The sequence below is a fragment of the Emydura macquarii genome, unplaced genomic scaffold, assembly GCF_026122565.2.
Source record: "Emydura macquarii macquarii isolate MOO-44397 ecotype Brisbane River unplaced genomic scaffold, CSIRO-AGI_Emac_v2 contig_3348, whole genome shotgun sequence".
In the NCBI taxonomy this organism is placed as follows: Eukaryota; Metazoa; Chordata; order Testudines; family Chelidae; genus Emydura; species Emydura macquarii.
This window is the reverse complement of record NW_027133485.1, coordinates 4,745,063-4,761,174: the sequence shown is the minus strand read 5'-3', so window position 1 is coordinate 4,761,174 and position 16,112 is coordinate 4,745,063. Positions and strand designations below refer to the sequence as shown.

The window sequence follows — 16,112 nt, the reverse complement described above, 5'->3', positions numbered from 1 at the left end:
GAATGACAGGACCATCGGTACGGGGCATCTAGAGGCTGCGCTGGGCATGCTTTGTGCACAGAGGAAACGAATCCATCAATAAACATGAATACAACGCTGCTGCAGAGATCCCTCTCCTAGCTCATCGCTTTGACCATGTCACCCCTCCGTTGGTTCCCCCGTCGCCATCACCTCGACATATGCTCCTTGTATTTGCCCTCCTGGCCTATCCCCACCCACCCACCCACTATCTCATATGCTACTGAGCTGCCAGCTTCTACCTCCAATCTGGCCCCTGAAGCCAGCCTCCATCTGCCCCTTGTTACATTTTTAACCAAGTCCCTTTGGCCTTTTCTCCCGTGCTCCCCGCTGGGGAAGAGCTCCCTGTCAACGTCTGCAAAACCACCTCATTAGCCTCCTCCAAATCCCTCCGTAAAACTCTCCTTTCGCCCTAATGCCTGCAAAATCTTGGCAATGAGTCAGCCACCGGTGTGTTGAGACCGCGGCCTTTCATGCTGTCCTTGTTTCCTTGGGGCCCCCCATTGGTCTGCCCGTCCCTTGTCTTATGCTTAGATTGTAAACTCTTCCATTCTGTGTCTGTGCAGCGCCTAGCACGATGGGACCCTGGTCCATGACCGGAGCTCCCGGCCAGTAACACAAAACAAATAATAATCAATACAATAAATCTCCTCTCTGGATCATTGACAGGGAGAACCAGGTGCCCGCGGCCTGCCAGGAACCACTGGAGCCCCCGGAAAAATTGTAAGTAAAGAGGCTCTGTGTATTTGTTCCTGTGACTCTCTGACTCCCGTCCCATCAGCGCAGGAGGAAGCTTTGCCTGTTTGCTTTTCTGTTTCTCTCTTCTCTATCAGATAGAGAATAAATCAGATGCTCACCCCCTCTCCCCGTTCCCTCTTTCACTGTTTGCAAAAGACCTGGAGCTGTGGGGGTGGCTTTGGCAGCCTCTCCATGCTCTGGTGTAGGTCCTAGGGGTAAAGTGAGCCCCCGGGGGGAGGCAGCGTGTACCGTGCCTTTTTTAATCCTACACTAACTTTTAAAAAGAATGTCAGGTCCAGTGCCATGTTCTCTGTTACTCAGAAGCCTCCAGGGCCTCTGCCCAGCCCAGTACCATATTCTGTGACCCAGAAGCCTGGACATAGGTCCAGTTTAGCATTCCCTGATGCCCTGAATTAAAGAGCATGAATTAAAAGTCTGGCTTTGCTGCAAATTGCATCCCCTCCTTCAGATCCGGCTGGCAAGGAGGAGCATGGGGGAGTCACAGAATGTCCCGCCCCTCCTCCCCCCGTGTGATTTGCCTATGGAAAGCACCCAAGGGCAAATTATTGCATGCAAGTATCAAGCGAGGAGGTAGGCAGCTGCTGCCCCTGCGTGATGGCAGCAGATCTCTAGCTGAGTGGCAGGAGGCAGCGCTCTTCTGTGACATCCCAATACTCAGGTCTTGCTCTGGATTCTTTTCTTAGGGTGAACTTGGCCCTCCAGGTGAGCCAGGGCCACAAGGTGTCCCCGGGGTGAAGGTAAGTCCAGCAAGCTGCACGGGAACGTGGCTGGAGTGAAGGCCTGGGCGCCAGGATTCCTGGGTTCTGTCCTGCTGAGGGAGGGAGGAGTAGTTAAACCAGCGATGAGGATTCCTCGGTCTGGATGGGAACGTGTTTTAATGTTTAGACAAATGTCTTGGGAGTTAGGGCTCTGGGGTTTGATCCTCGGCTCACCGTGAGACCCTGGGCAAGTGATAGGTTAGGTCATTGCAAGGACAGAGGGTGGGGATCCCCCCCTGCCCGTGCAAGCCTGCCCCATCTGCAGCTCCCAGGCGGCCCCTCCTGCAGCCCTTCCCCTGAGCGCCCAGGCATGGAGGAAGGGAAAGGCAAGCTTGTTCATGAAGGAGGGTGGTGTGGGAGGGATGCAGGGGCACAGCTAAAGGGGGGTGTAGGTGTATAGTGTGGAAGGTGGGGGATGAAATGGTGTGGCAGGATTAGCCAGGTTGTGCAGGGGGCACAGACAGCCCTGGGTATTCCACTCCATCCTGTTTTCTTTCCTCTCTGCAGGGCGATCGGGGTGAGCGGGGTCCGGTGGGTCTCCAAGGCCTCCAGGGAAAAGCAGTGAGTGTGGCTTTGATTGCACCTGTATGTTTGTGTGTGTGTGTGTGTGTACGCGCCGACTTCCACAGCCAGAACCTGGGAAAGGAAATGGACTTTTCCCCTTTCCTCCTCCCTGACCGGGCATCTGCACCCCAGCAAACACCCAGTGTGCAGGGCGCAGGCTGAGGGAGCTGCTTTTCTGACCACCCGGCTGGCTCAGCTCAGAGAATTGCGCTGCTTGGGTCGGGTTTATAGCCAGAGAAGGGTCCCTGTAGGGCAGTGCGCTGAGGACACGGCGGGCATCTCGGCCCTCCCCAGCCAGGCCGACTGAGATCACCCGGGCATGTGCGGTTTGGTGCTGCGAGGCCAATGTGAAGTGAAGTGAAGTGAGTGGCCAGCAAAACCACGGTCTGGAGTCTGGGTCCAAAACCAGCCTGTGCAGGGGTGATCCACGGAGCAAGCAGAGTCCAGCTCCGTTTGCAGCTCCCAGGCTGGGCCGCGCACTCTGGTATCTCCCAAAGTCCTGGAAGCTGCATTGCTCCGAGGGAGAAGAAGTCCCCCGTGTGACCCTGGCCCATCTCTGACGGTGGCTGTGCCCGGCAGTTACCTTCCTAGGCTCTTTGCCCAGGTAGGAGCTGGTCACATTTCTAGTGCACTACAGGGGTCGCGCCCTCAGCGCCGCACACATCCTGCTCGACCTGCCCAGGTGCTCTGTGCCGCAGGTAGGAGCATGGGGTGGATGGGAACCAAGAGGCTGTATTAATGAGAGGCTGCAACATGGCAATTAAGCTACCTGTGGAAGGCAAGGCCTGCGGGGGGAATGCATTAGCAGGAAGTATTTAATCCTGTCTCCTTCCATAATCTGCCCACACCCTGCCCCTAGGCACGCACACCCCTAGGCAGTGTAGCCTAGTGGATAGCACGCTGGGCTGGAACTCAGGAGCTCTGAGTTCCATTAATGGCCTGCTGGGGGACTCTCAGCAGGTCACTTCCCCGCTCTGTGCCTCAGTCTCCCCATCTGGAAAAGGGGGATGCTGCTGCTGATCGACATAACGTGTTTTGAGAGCTGGTGAAAAGTGCTGTCGAAGAGCTGGATGTCGTGAATGTTATTTTATACCCTCTGCCTCGGAGAGCAGCGCCTTGCCGTTATCCACCCTAGCGCTTACACGTAGGCTCCTAGTGTGATGTGCAGCACACATAGTTGTGCTGGAGGGCACCACGCAGATTGTGCTCTCTGCATCACACACATTTTTCATGTGCCACAGAGGCCCTGTGCACGGGGAGATTTGGCTTTTGCAAAACAGGATGCATTCTGAAAGACCCAGCATGGGCACTACTTGGGATGGAGGCATTCATTTGGCTCAGATCCCAGGATGCTGCCCCCCCAACCCCGCCCCCAAGCAGTTTAATATGAAGGGGTGACTGAGCCAGCCCAGCTCCTGCTGCGAGCAGCCAGACAGGGCGAGGGGATTAGGCAGCAGGAAGGAATTGCTCGGGATTAATGACCCAAAGACTGGCTGGGTCTTTTCCACCAGAGCGGGGAATGGGTCTCCTCCCCAGCCCAGAGAGAGGAGGACAAGCAGGAGGGTGGGTGTTTTTTCTGCTCTTGGACAGTTTCCCACTGACTCTAAAGCAAACCCCCTTTTTCTGAGATGAGTCATCTGGAAGCAAGAGCCTCCCCTCCTGGTAGACAAACTCCATCCCTGCTCTTCTCCCTGCAGGGTTTAACAGAGTCTGCAAGGAAAGGCTATTTTTGGGAGAGTGGAAGAGGCTTTCCGATTTCCTGGGGTCATCTCAAGAGGTTGAGAGAAAAGCCCCTTGCTTCCTTTAACAAGTTGAATAGGAGACTCTGTCTAAATGGGGCCAAGGCTGTTAAAAGATTGGCACCAGCCAGGAAACCGCACTGTCCTCCGGCTGCTCAGATCTACAGCCTGGAAATGGAAGTTAGGTGCTCAATGCCTTTGAGAATCTGGGCCCCCCCACCTTGCTTGAACCAGGAAGACCCGGCCAGAGCTTGGGTGGCTTTAAGGCTGCTGTGTCTGCACTAGAGACCTCACAGCTGTGCCGCTGCAGCCGTACCACTGTAAGGTCTCCCGTGCAGCCGCTCTATGCCGCCGAGAGAGAGCTCTCACATCAGCATAATTAAACCACCCCCAACGAGCGGCCGTAGCTCTCCCGCTGGCGGTGTCGATCACTCAAACGTGTCTCGGTCAGGGGTGTGGTTCCCCGCCCCCCAATTCTGACCAACAAAAGTGCTAGTGTAGATGTAACCTAAGGTGGAGGCAGACGGATGTTCTCCATCTGGGCGTGCAAAGGAAACACAGCGCATGCCCTTCACAGAGGTCTCTCCTCCTTCCGATGGGCACTCGGGGGGCCGACCCTCACCTGGAGGGGTGGATTAGACTCCCCTGGATACCGCAGCACACGAGGCAGTGTTGCTTTGTTGTTCTCACCAGCGCGAAGGGGGACGGATTTACTGGCTCAGCAGCCTAGAACGCACGCCTTCATTTGCTGTCTCCTTCGCTGTGGCCCGGAACACAGCTGCATCCAATTCAAATGAAAAGCCGCAAACGACTCTTTGCCCAGCTCTCACCGCCAGAGCTGCTCCCCGGCTGAAGGGCTGTGTCTTTCGTGCGGCTGGTTTCGCCTGCGTATCTTTGCTTTCTTTCTCATTTTCTTTCCTTGTTTTCCAGGGATCTAAAGGTGAGCAGGGTCCTCCGGGGATCCCGGGACCACAAGGCCTGCCCGGTGTCAAAGGAGACAAGGTAGCGTTGTGAACTTCCTGACCGGGGGCAAGAGGGTGATGCGGGGTGAGGCTAAACACGAAGATTAGAAGGTAGATGAGATCCATGAAGTCCACTGGAGACCTCCCCATGAGAGTTTAATCTGTCTACGAGAGCTTAGATTACAGTGATGGGGACTGTAGAAACCCTGTAGATACATCGATCCAGTGGACATGGTGAATGGGTGCATGCAGTTGATGGATATATGGATGGATGTGTGGATGCTGTGAACATGAGAAATGAATAGAGTGGATACGTTTGGTGGGTAGATAACAGGATAGGATGGATGGACGGTTAGATGGCAGTGGATACGGTGGATGGACGGGAAGATGGCAGTGGATACGGTGGATGGACGGGTAGATGGCAGTGGATACGGTGGATGGACGGGTAGATGGCTGTGGATATGGTGGATGGACGGGTAGATGGCCGTGGATACAGTGGATGGACGGGAAGATGGCCGTGGATACAGTAGATTAGATAACAGCACATGGGACTGAGAAGTGACTAATTTTTTACAAGGTGTGAGGTTTTTATTACACACATGGCTCGGTTTTCGGACCTGCTGCTCACTTCGGGCCAGCTCCACCAGCAGCAGCCTCCTCTTGAAGAGTGGGAGAGAGCTTTCCTGGGGCCCTTGTGACAAGCCGTGGGCCGCGTGCTACTTTTCAACAGCTCAGGGTTGTGGGAGCCCGGGGCTGCCCTGCCTCTTGTGTCGTCAGTGGCACCAATGCGAAGCAGGTGCCAAAGGCGCCCATTGTGATTCGGGAGCATCTTACCCTCCCTCCTCCTGCTGTGTGCAGGTGTAAATGGCAGCTCTGGATGTGAGGCAGAAGGGAATCAGGACCCCGGTGGTTTGAGAGGGCCTGTCGATCTCGCTGCTCTGGTGTCTGTGCCCAGCATCCCAGGAGGGAGATTGGCCAACTCAAGGGCCTGTTCCCTTTCTCCCTGCCCTCTGCCAAGCCCTTCTGAAGACCTCTCCGGCTCTCCCCCTGTTAAGTGAAGCCAGGTGCTGCATGCTGAGGTGTGATGGGAGAAGGGGTTCCGCCGAGCCCCATGGGGATTAGCTGCGAGACGTCAGGAGAGTCTGAAAAAGTCTCACCGGAGCGGAGGAGGGGGTAGGCGCCTTCCCACAGTGGGCGCCAGCTGCTCAGGCCAAGGCAGCCAAGCAGAACAAAGCAGGAGCTGCCCGTGTAGGTGGGATTTTGCTTTGCATTTAGGTCACTAATTAAGCACCAAGAGCAAACAGGCATCATGCCCTGCCCCTGGCCCCAGTTAAATAGCTCGCAGCTCTTCCGCTTTATTGCCCAGATGCATCCTGGGGTGCAATGTCTGCGTGGTCCAAAGGTGCAGCTGGGCCCAGATTCCAGCTCATCTCTCTTGCTTTGTCTCCTGCTGGGTGATAGGCTGGGCCGGCCGGCCTGCCCCGTGCAGCGGAAGGGCAATGCGCTTGTGCAGGCAGTTATGTATGGTCCCATTTAGCTCAGTTCGTCCCTGGTTTCCGAGCCCAATCAGGAACACGGGCTTGATCCTAACCCAGTTAGAGTCACAGGAAAATTCCCCTTGGGCACTGGATGGTTCAGGCCCATAGACGCCGCCATGGCTTAAAAGGGGAGTGCAAATGAACGCAGAGGTAGGGCTGAGCCTGCAGTTTTTGCACCCACAAGGGTGGAGACCCAGCAAAGGTCTGGCTGAAAAGCCGGCCCCAATTCCCCATTTTAATGGAAGGAGTTAGTGGCTTTATTCACGACACCCAGCCAGGCTGGATAGCTCGAAGGAACCAGCCCGTACGTGATCCGGTGTGAAACCTGGGGCTGTTACTTTGGTTGTCCAAAGTCCTGGTTAAAAAGATAGCGAGGGAGCTTTCTGCCCCCGGCTTAGTGTGTGACCACCCCTCCCCCCATTCTGCCTCTGGTGTAAAATACCAATGGTGCAACACACACTTTCTTCTTGTGCCAAGACACCGACTTGGCGTCCCAGGTCCTGATTGTTCTCTGCTCTCTTGTCTAGGGCTCCCCAGGAAAAATTGGAGCCAAAGGTGACATTGTAAGTAATTGACCTTTTTACTGCTCTGTGAAGCTGAATTGGTTGGGGTCAGAGACCAGGAGGTGGAGAGATACTGGCCTGTGTATTTCCCAGATGGGGCGCGCACTTTTAATGACCTTCTGTAACAACCTGAGTGATCCATGGTTCGGTGGCTTGGATCCCATGTCACCATCATTGAGTGTTAAATCTTAATTACTTATTAAAATCCTAGAAGTGTAGCTCTTAGCTGTGTATCATGCTGGGTTACTTGGAGCTTTTAATACATGCAAACTCAGCAGCGAAGCAAAGAGCTAGCCAGTTTGTAGGATGCACTTGGCAGTGCTGACCATGAACTACATTCCCCGCTGTAGTATCACAGCATGCACTGAGTCGCATGTCACATCCTCTGTCAGTTATTCTGAAGTCTTGGTCAGGAGAAGGAAGGACACAGGAGTTTAGGACTGACCCTACTGGCTTTGGGTCATCGATGTCTGGCGTTCTCCTCCCATCAGTGGCTGGTACCAGATGCTTCAGAAGATGCATCTGGTCAATTATTCAGTGCTGTACGCGGAGATGAATATTTTCCTTCCTGACCACTGTGATGATTGACTCTTTCCCTACTGTCTCAGGCGTTACATATCATGGCATGGCTAATCCTTGAGACAGACCTGTGAAATAGTTCCTGTTCCTTTATAATCTTCATGAAGGGCCAGGCTTTTAAATGCTGGCCTCTGATTTGTTGCCCATTTTATGGGGGCAGCAAATTATCCAATGAAATGTAGATACTTTAGATCTCCAGCGACTTGATTGCATCCACAAATCAGGCACTTGCACAACTCTGTGACCGGGACTGTCTGCAAATGATTTGAAATGCAAAATTGCAGACCTCAAACCAGAGACTCTGGTAAGGTGAAAAGATGGCCCTGGATGCATGTCTGAAATTATTCTCCCCATGGCGGGCAGTGGGAGGTAGAGCGGGAGAGTATCACATCGATTGACTCTGTTTTCCTTCCCTGTAGGGAGACCCTGGCGTGGAAGGCCTTCCCGGGGAGAAGGGCGAGAAGGTAAGGTACCCTCTGGACAAGGCTTGGAAATGGTTCCTCCCAACCTGTGGATGTATGTGTGTCAGGCCACCCTGCTACCCCAACATTACTGAGCCATGACACAGCACACGTCGCTAAACCACAGTGTAGCGTCATGCTGTTACATTGGCTCCGTTAGAGCATGACAACATTTCCAGAGGCTCCCAAATAAAATCCAGAGGATCCATCAGCAATCAAGGCAGGTGCCGACCCTGTTGCTGCCCTGGTACTATTCAATATTCTCATCAATGACCTGGAAAATGGAGCGGAAATTTGCAGATGACAGCGAGCTGGGGATGATTGCTAATACTTCAGAGGACAGGGTTAGAATTGGAAAGGACCTTGACAAATTGGATAATTGGGCTGAAATCAACAAGATGAAATTCAATAAAGACGTGCAAAGTACTTCACTTCGGAAGGAAAAATCAAATGCACCACTACAAAATGGGGATTAGCTGGCTTGATAGTAGCACTGCTGAGAAGGATCTGGGGGTGATAGACAATCACAAATTGAATATGAGCCAACAGTGGGGTGCAGTTGTGAAAAAGGCTAATATGTTGGGGTGTATTAACAGGAGCATTATATGGAAGACACAGGAGGTAATTGTCTGTCTCTGCTCAGTGCTGTGAAGCCGCAGCTGGAGGACTGTGTCCGGTTGTGGGTGCCAGACTTTAGGAAAGATGTGGACAAATCGGAGCGAGTCCGGAGGAGGGCAAGATAAATGCTAAAAGGTTTAGGAAACCTGACCTATGAGGAAAGGTTTAAAAAACTGGGCATGTTTAGTCTTGCGAGAGAGACCGAGGGGGGGACCTGATCACAGTCTTCAAATATGTTAAGGGTGGTCATAAAGAGGAGGATGATCAATTGTTCTCCATCTCCACTGGAGGTAGGACAAGAAGTAATGGGCTGAATCTGCAGCAAGGGACATTTGTTAGCTATTAGGAAAAAAACTTTCTAACTCGAAGGGCAGCTAAGCTCTGGGACAGGCTTCATGGGAGGTGGTGGAATCCTCTCATTGGAGGTTTGGAAGAATAGGTGGGCAAACACCTGCCAGGGAAGGTCTAGGTTTACTTGGTGCTGCTTCATGTAGGGGCTGGACCTGATGACTTCTCGAGGTTCCTTTCAGCCCGACACGCCCATGGTTCTGTGATCTGCCAGGGGTGGGTGCTGCGCGGTAACAGAAGTGCTTGCGGTTGTATTTACCAATCACATTCCCTTTCTCCTCTATTCCTAGGGGGAATCAGGCGAGCCAGGACCAAAGGGTCAGGTGAGTGACTGTGAATTTAGGAGTTGACCACTAGCCGCACGTCTGCTCTCGGCTTTCCCTCAGGATAGCTCTTCGTGACTCAGTGGATCACTGGATGGAGTTTGTGTGGGCTGGGGGGGGGGGGGGTGGTCAGGAGGGAGCTATTCTCTCTCCATAGTTATTTTTAGAGATTCAGAAAACTGGGCAATTATGAGGAGCCAGGATGGACTTAACATGGGACGATCCTGTTTCGGTTCCAAGGTTCAAACTTCCATATTGGTCAGTGGATGATCCTGGTCCAGGGCTGCCCCAAATCACCAGCCTATAGATGTAGAGCTGCTGAAAGAGCATAGGATGCTGATGTCCAGTTCCCACTAGAGAGATGCCCGCATTTCCCAAAGCACCATCGCCACCATTAGACGACCTTGTTAGAAGCTTCAGCAGAGAGGCCGAGGGCCGGATGGAGTGACGGAGTCTGTGCTCCATGTTGAACCCTTTGGGTCGGGGTTGAGAAGTGTGTTCGCAGAGGTTGGCTTGGGGAAAGCTTGTCTATTGCCGTGTCTGTCATGTGCTCACACAGACGATGTCATACTCCAGGGACCCCAGCACTTCTTGGGAGCTCCCAATTCACAGGGAAAGTATGCTGAGACACCTGATTTCATGAAACCAGCTGTTTGAGAGAATGTAAAGCCAGATCCTCAGCTGATGTATATGGGCATAACTCTGTTGAACTCCATGAAGCTTCGCGGATTTACACCAGCAGAGGATTGGCCCCAGGTCTTGTGTGTTTTGCTCTCTGGTGGGAGCGTGAAGGTGTTTCTGCTGGAGGGAGACCTCAGCCATTGCATTCAGAACAGGATCCAGATGCCCTCAAGGGTCAGATCCAGGCTTTCGGGCCAGCCCATTGTACAGCCAGCTGTAAAATCTGGATTCCCCCAAAGCGCTGATGTTTAGGATTGGATCCATCTATAGCATCCAGACCGATTGGCCTGAGATTGTCCTGTTGTTGACTCCCTTCCCCCCCCCCCCTTTCTGTGCATCCCAGCAAGGTGTCCATGGTGAGCCTGGCTTTACAGGCCCCACTGGAGATGCGGGGTCACCTGGTGAGAGAGGTTTCCCAGGACCCCCAGGCCCTCGAGGGCTCAATGGAGTACGTGGAGTGCCAGGAATGCCTGGGCAACAGGGCGTGCTGGTGAGTAACCTCCTCTCCCCACCCCGCTATCCCATATCCTGGCTGTGCCCTCTGCACGTCCCGGCAGAAAACGTGCCTTAAATCCACATGGGCATCGCTCAGATTAGCCGCCTGGTCCCCTGTTGGGGATGGGGTTGAAGAGGACCTGGGGGGTGGGTGGATGGGGAGATTAAAGGAAACCAGCCGGTGCTTTGACACATCATTTAGTTCTGCAAATGGGGGGCATGTGGGCCTAACCCGCTCCCACTGACATTAATAGCCAGAGCCTCGCGGACATCAGAGGGGCAGGAGCAGCCGCTGTTTAAAGATAGGTACAGGCTGGACAACTGGCAGGTAAGTATCTTTAAAAGGCTTTAGGCAACAGCACCCTCTTATGTGCAAGAATGAGCACTGCAGACAGGTACAGCTGGCTGAATCGCCTTACTGCAGAGAGATCACAACGGCTGGTCTTTCTGCCCCCCGCCCCCCATGTCTCTCGAGCAAATGCTTCAAATGCTGGTTTTATGTCTAATGAGAGATGCTGGGGAGCAGGGGATGGGGGGAGGCGTGGAGTTGTGTTTCCATCTGAAAATTTGAGCTTGTGCCAAAGTTTAGCGGCTGTTGGATGCGAGTCTCTCCCTTTCCATCTGCAGCAGCGGGTTAAAACCTGCTGCTGATAATAATAGCAGCAGCTATTAGCATGAATAGGATAGGCCCCTTTGGAGAGAGGAAAGAAGGATCCTATACCGAGGTGCTTTATGGATCATCGGCCTGGTCAATGGGGTTAAACGAGGGATGCGTTTCCCGCCCCCCCCCCCACCATGTGCATGTGTTCAGAGCACCTTAGAAATGGCTGTTTATTGTTACAGGTATTTCACCCCTGTGCAGAGGACCTGACATGAGATCTGGGCACCACTTAAGTCCTCAGTGCAGGGCTGAACTGGTGCCGAGGCTTCTTGCTGGCTTCTCTGCACAGGGGTCAATTTTGCCCTAAATTTTCAGATTAAAAAAAATAATCAGCAACCACAAATCCTCAGCCTGCGGGTCTGACAGCGCTGGAGGATCCAGGGGTTGCCCCTTAGCTTAGGGCTTTTCAGCTTTGTCCATACCACATCCCCGATTTCCTTCACTGGATCCCCCTCCCATTCAGCAGCATGAGAAGGACAGGGTGGTCTTGACCCCTGACACCTGCTTGTGACCCCCAGGTAGAGACCTCCCCCTCCCTAGCCAGCAGCAAGTCATTCAAGGGGCAATGATGGTGGCGGGGGGGGGTTCAGGTTTCCACTGGGCAATGCTCCCCAGAAATAGGTGTGCTCAGTTCTGTCTCTAGCCACCACAGGGCATGTTAGTATGCAGGGCACATGGCTGGTTTGCCAGCCCACTGCATCTCTGGGCTTGCAATCACAGCACCACACCCAGACTCTGAACACACACACACGAGTTCCCTACAGCTGAACCTGTGGGTAACAAAGAGTGGGGCTGGGGGATGCCCTGGGAATTCCTTGTGGACCCCAGTTGGAGAATCCCTGCAATAGATTGCTGGAGTCTTGCATGGTGAGAGGATTCGTCGTGATTCCTGCTGGATTCCTGGGCTCCAGGGTGGGGTGATCGTGTTATCGGGGGAAGCAAAGCCAGGGTGGGGTTGACTCTGCAGAGAGCAGCTGGGAAAGAGCGTTAGTTTCTGTTTAGCAGACAGCTAAATCTCTGAGCCTCTCTCCTGCTCTCAGGGCCGGGATGCTGGGGACCAGCATATCGTTGATGTGGTCTTGAAGATGCTGCAAGGTGAGTCAAGGCACAAGCCCCGCCCCCTCTCACCCTGACACGGGGAACCCCAGCCAGGAACGGGCCGCCATGTCTCGGCTGCCCCCGGCAATGCTCCCTGCGCCTGCCTTACAGAGCAGCTGGCGGAGTTGGCGGTGAGCGCCAAGAGAGAAGCGCTGGGCGGAGCAGGCGTGATGGGGCCCCCCGGTCCCCCGGGCCCTCCTGGATCACCTGGCGAACAAGGCCCTCACGGGCACGCTGGACCCCGCGGCATCCCAGGTATCATCGGAGCCATGGGGCAGATCGGCAATACCGGACCCAAAGGTGAGCGCGGCGCGGTGGCTTGGGAAGGGGGGGATCATTGGAGATCAGGGGGAAAGGGCTGGCCTCATCGCCTCCCCTCCTCACTTGATTAGAAACGGCTTCTGAAAATAAAACGGTGGCAAAATTTGGCCATTTCCCCCCCAAAATGGATTTTTTGTTGTTGCTAAAGCACTTTGCCCCCCACCCAGGTTATATTTTGTTTATATAACCTCCAATGGGCATTTTTGATTGGTCATCTTAGTCACATGATGGGATTTTCAAAACCATTTCCCCCCCTAACAGCCCCTGTGTATTCTACTAGCTGGATCCCTGGATCTAATTTTGCTGTCTCCGTGTAGAGTCAGGCTCCCTTGGGACGAACACACGCACTGGTGGGCTGATTTTCTCCCCCTTATCCAATGCCTTTTCAGCATCCCATCTTCCCTGGGTTCTCGTCTGTCCTCCGCAGCCTGCCCAACAGCTGCGTGGCAGCGCCCCTCCTAGCCCCTCTCCTCTGATGCATTGAGCCCTCGCTTTAACGCTGCCGTCACAACTGATCTCCCCCTTTTCTCACACAGGGAAACGAGGGGAGAAAGGAGAGCGTGGAGAGGTCGGCCGTGGACATCAGGGCATGCCGGGGCCACCAGGTGTCCCAGGTAGGCTCGCTGCTGAAATCCGACAGGCGTATTCCGATGGTTGGGAGCGGAGGGTTGAGGATACAGAGGCTACTCCGTGTGGCATAGACACTGCAGATGGGGAAGCGCTGATAGGCCACCTAACCTGGCTCCTCTGGCTAATGAATGATTGTCCCCTTGTTGTACGTTCTCCAGTGCTCTGCCTGCTCCAGCTTTAAGTCACCTAAGTGATGCGGCTTCCACTGTCTCCCTTAGGAAATGATTGGTCTCAGTTCACAGGATTCACATCCTGGCAGTGCTGTAGAGAGGGGAGGATGAGCTAGGGGCAGTCTGAGAGCTTCTCATCTTCCTGATAGGCCCACCGTTTGAACACACCGAAACTGTAGACCCGTGAGCAAGTCTGAATCTGATTCCATGCAGCAGAGGGGAATTCTCAGTCCTGATCTGTGGCATCCCTGGCTTTTCCCATCCTGGACTCCCCCCTGACCTCTCTGCCAATGCCCCTCCATCCTTATTCACACTCCTGACCCCCCAATAGCTCTGCCAAAGTACCACAGTCCCGGCCAGCAACCCCTCTGCTATTCCCATCCTGAGCTCTCTATGCACCACAGTCCTGACCGGACCAATGACACCAGCCAGTAACTTTGCCTGCCCTCCCAGCTCAGCTGACATTGTCTCCTTGCCCGGGGCAGGGCTCTTCCATGGTAACCAGAGGAACGCGGGAGGCCTCCAATGTGAAAATGCCAAGATACTTGGTTGCTGAAAGCATCACTTGATGTTTATGGCTAGAGATCCCCATGTCAATGAATGAGTCCCAGGGCCTGACTTTTCCCCCTGCAGGAAGTTCATTGATTTCAGTGGGAGTTGCTTATACCCAGCTGGGAAGAACTGGGCGCCTTCCCCAGGTAGAATCCAATCCAAAGACCAGTGGGAATCTTTCCAATGACTTCAGTCAGGATTTGGGATCAGGTGAGCAGGACCTGTCCTAGAATATACACCACTGAACACGGAGCGTCTCTCTTGTTCTAGGTCTCCCCGGAATTCCTGGCCATGCCATCAGTGGCAAAGATGGAGAGCGAGGGTCCCCTGGAGTCCCCGGAGAAGCAGGCCGGCCCGGTTTACCTGGGCCTGCTGGTCTTCCTGGATTCTGCGAGCCGACTGCCTGCCTAGGAGCCTCTGCCTTCGCCTCAGCGCGCCTGACTGAACCAGGCGCCGTCAAGGGACCTTCGTACTGAGCAACGTGTGCCGGCATCCTTGGGGAAAATGAAAACGGGGACTTTTGTAGACCAGGCGGGCAAAGCACCATCAAGACGTGGCCGGGCCGGGGCTGGGAACCAAAGCAATGGGGAACTCCAAACACATGAAAACAAGATAGCTGATTTGCTGTCTGCTTGGGCCTCAAAACCATCCACGCTCTTCTGGTATGAAGACAGCACTTGGCCACCCAGAGAAAACCCAAATGAGGGGAATAAGAGGCACCAATGGGGATTTAATTTTATATATATAAATGCTCAGAGACCTTGGTTGTGGTAGGGGAAAGATCCAGAAGAACAAAGAAGTGGGGGGAGGGTGGTTTACTCCAATATTTTGTACTTAGTGTTAGGGTCCTTAATTACTCATTCTTATTTCCCCACCCTTCTAAAGTAAATAAATAGCCTTTTATTAACATTCTCTTATTATTTGAAGTTATGTTTGGAGGGGAGGAGGGTTTATTGTTGTGTATACCCTTTTTTTGGTCCTATTTTTAAGAGATGAAAATAATTGTGGTTTAATATGTAATAGAATCACCCAACCCAGCCTTATTCAATGTCAGGCACGTCCAGAGCTGTAAATCTGTGTAAAATAGGATTGTTTTATAAATAAGACTGAATAAAAAAGACCAGCTTGAAAAAAAAAAAGGCCAATAAAAATCAAGATGGAACGTTAATGAACTTAATCAATGCATTGATTTCTTTGAACAAAATAGAGGTTTGTCAGTTTGGTTTTTAATCAAAACACAATTGTTTCGTCATTACTATTGTTTTATTATTATTATTGTTATTATTATTTTTGGTGGGTGCCTAAAGGGTTAAAGACCCTCCCTGGTGAAAAGTCCAGCCTCTTGATTAACTTCATTAACAAGAGTTATTTATTTTGTGTGCGTGTGTGTTGAGGAGAAGATGTGGCTATTCTTGGGGTTGGAGCTCACCAAAGGAAAGTGTGTGTGTGTGTGACAGAGAGAGAGAGCAGGAGAGTGACTTCCAGGAGCTGTCCAAGGTGCTGATCAAGAGTCTCGCATTCCAACTGGACATATTGTTTGCATTTGATACCCTGTGTGTTAGACTGTAATAAATTTGCACAGCTGTCCACAAAATAAAGATAATTGGTGGAATTATTTTTTGTCGGATTTAGATGGGCAGAAGTTTATTTTTGGTTTTGTTTTCTAGTCCTATTTCCCCCCCTTTATTAAGTTGATTCCTACGAGGGTGACAGACGCCTGGAGCGCCTACATTCCTCTCTTCACCCACAGCAGATGTCTAGTCTGGGCACACAGCCCCGCCGCGGTGTCTCAGCGGCCAGGATCATCTTTAGGAGATGACCCATTCACTGGCCTTGACCCATTCACTGGCCTTGACCCATTCACTGGCCTTGCTCCCTTAAAAAAATGAAGGAAGGTATACGGCCCAGATTGGTCAAGGTGTTTAGGCACCAAAGTCCCATTGAAATCAATGGGAGTTAGGTGCCTAGATAGCTTTGAGACTCTAGGCCTCTGGTCACTTCTTTCTTCCCCATCTAGAAGTTTATCTGGTCCCCATTCACAGTAGTATCTGAGCATCTCTTAAGCATCAGTGGATTTAATCTCTCTACCCCGCTGGGAGGTCAGGAAGCATTATTAGCTTAAATTGGCAGGTCAGGGGCCAGGGCTCTGAGAGATTAAGTGATTTGCCCAAGGTCACACACAGAGCCTGTAGCAGAGAGAAAGCTCAAACCCCTGCCCCCGTCTCCCACATCTCACTCCAGTGCTGCAGGCATCAGGCCCGCCCCTCCGTGCAG

At 52.9% G+C, this 16,112-nt stretch overlaps 1 protein-coding gene across 1 annotated transcript in view; it reads left to right on the top strand.

Annotated features, from left to right (window-relative positions):
- Positions 1–15,005, top strand: part of COL9A2 (collagen type IX alpha 2 chain) — a 41,865-nt gene extending 26,860 nt beyond the window's left edge. The window contains exons 21-32 of the mRNA XM_067533726.1: positions 688–741; positions 1,461–1,514; positions 2,043–2,096; positions 4,769–4,840; positions 6,866–6,901; positions 7,900–7,944; positions 9,198–9,230; positions 10,255–10,401; positions 12,108–12,162; positions 12,277–12,465; positions 13,023–13,100; positions 14,109–15,005. Of these exons, the coding sequence (XP_067389827.1) occupies positions 688–741; positions 1,461–1,514; positions 2,043–2,096; positions 4,769–4,840; positions 6,866–6,901; positions 7,900–7,944; positions 9,198–9,230; positions 10,255–10,401; positions 12,108–12,162; positions 12,277–12,465; positions 13,023–13,100; positions 14,109–14,314 (1,023 nt within the window). The 3' untranslated portion in view covers positions 14,315–15,005. The remainder of the gene's footprint in view (positions 1–687; positions 742–1,460; positions 1,515–2,042; positions 2,097–4,768; positions 4,841–6,865; positions 6,902–7,899; positions 7,945–9,197; positions 9,231–10,254; positions 10,402–12,107; positions 12,163–12,276; positions 12,466–13,022; positions 13,101–14,108) is intronic.
- The last annotated feature ends 1,107 nt before the right edge of the window (positions 15,006–16,112 follow it).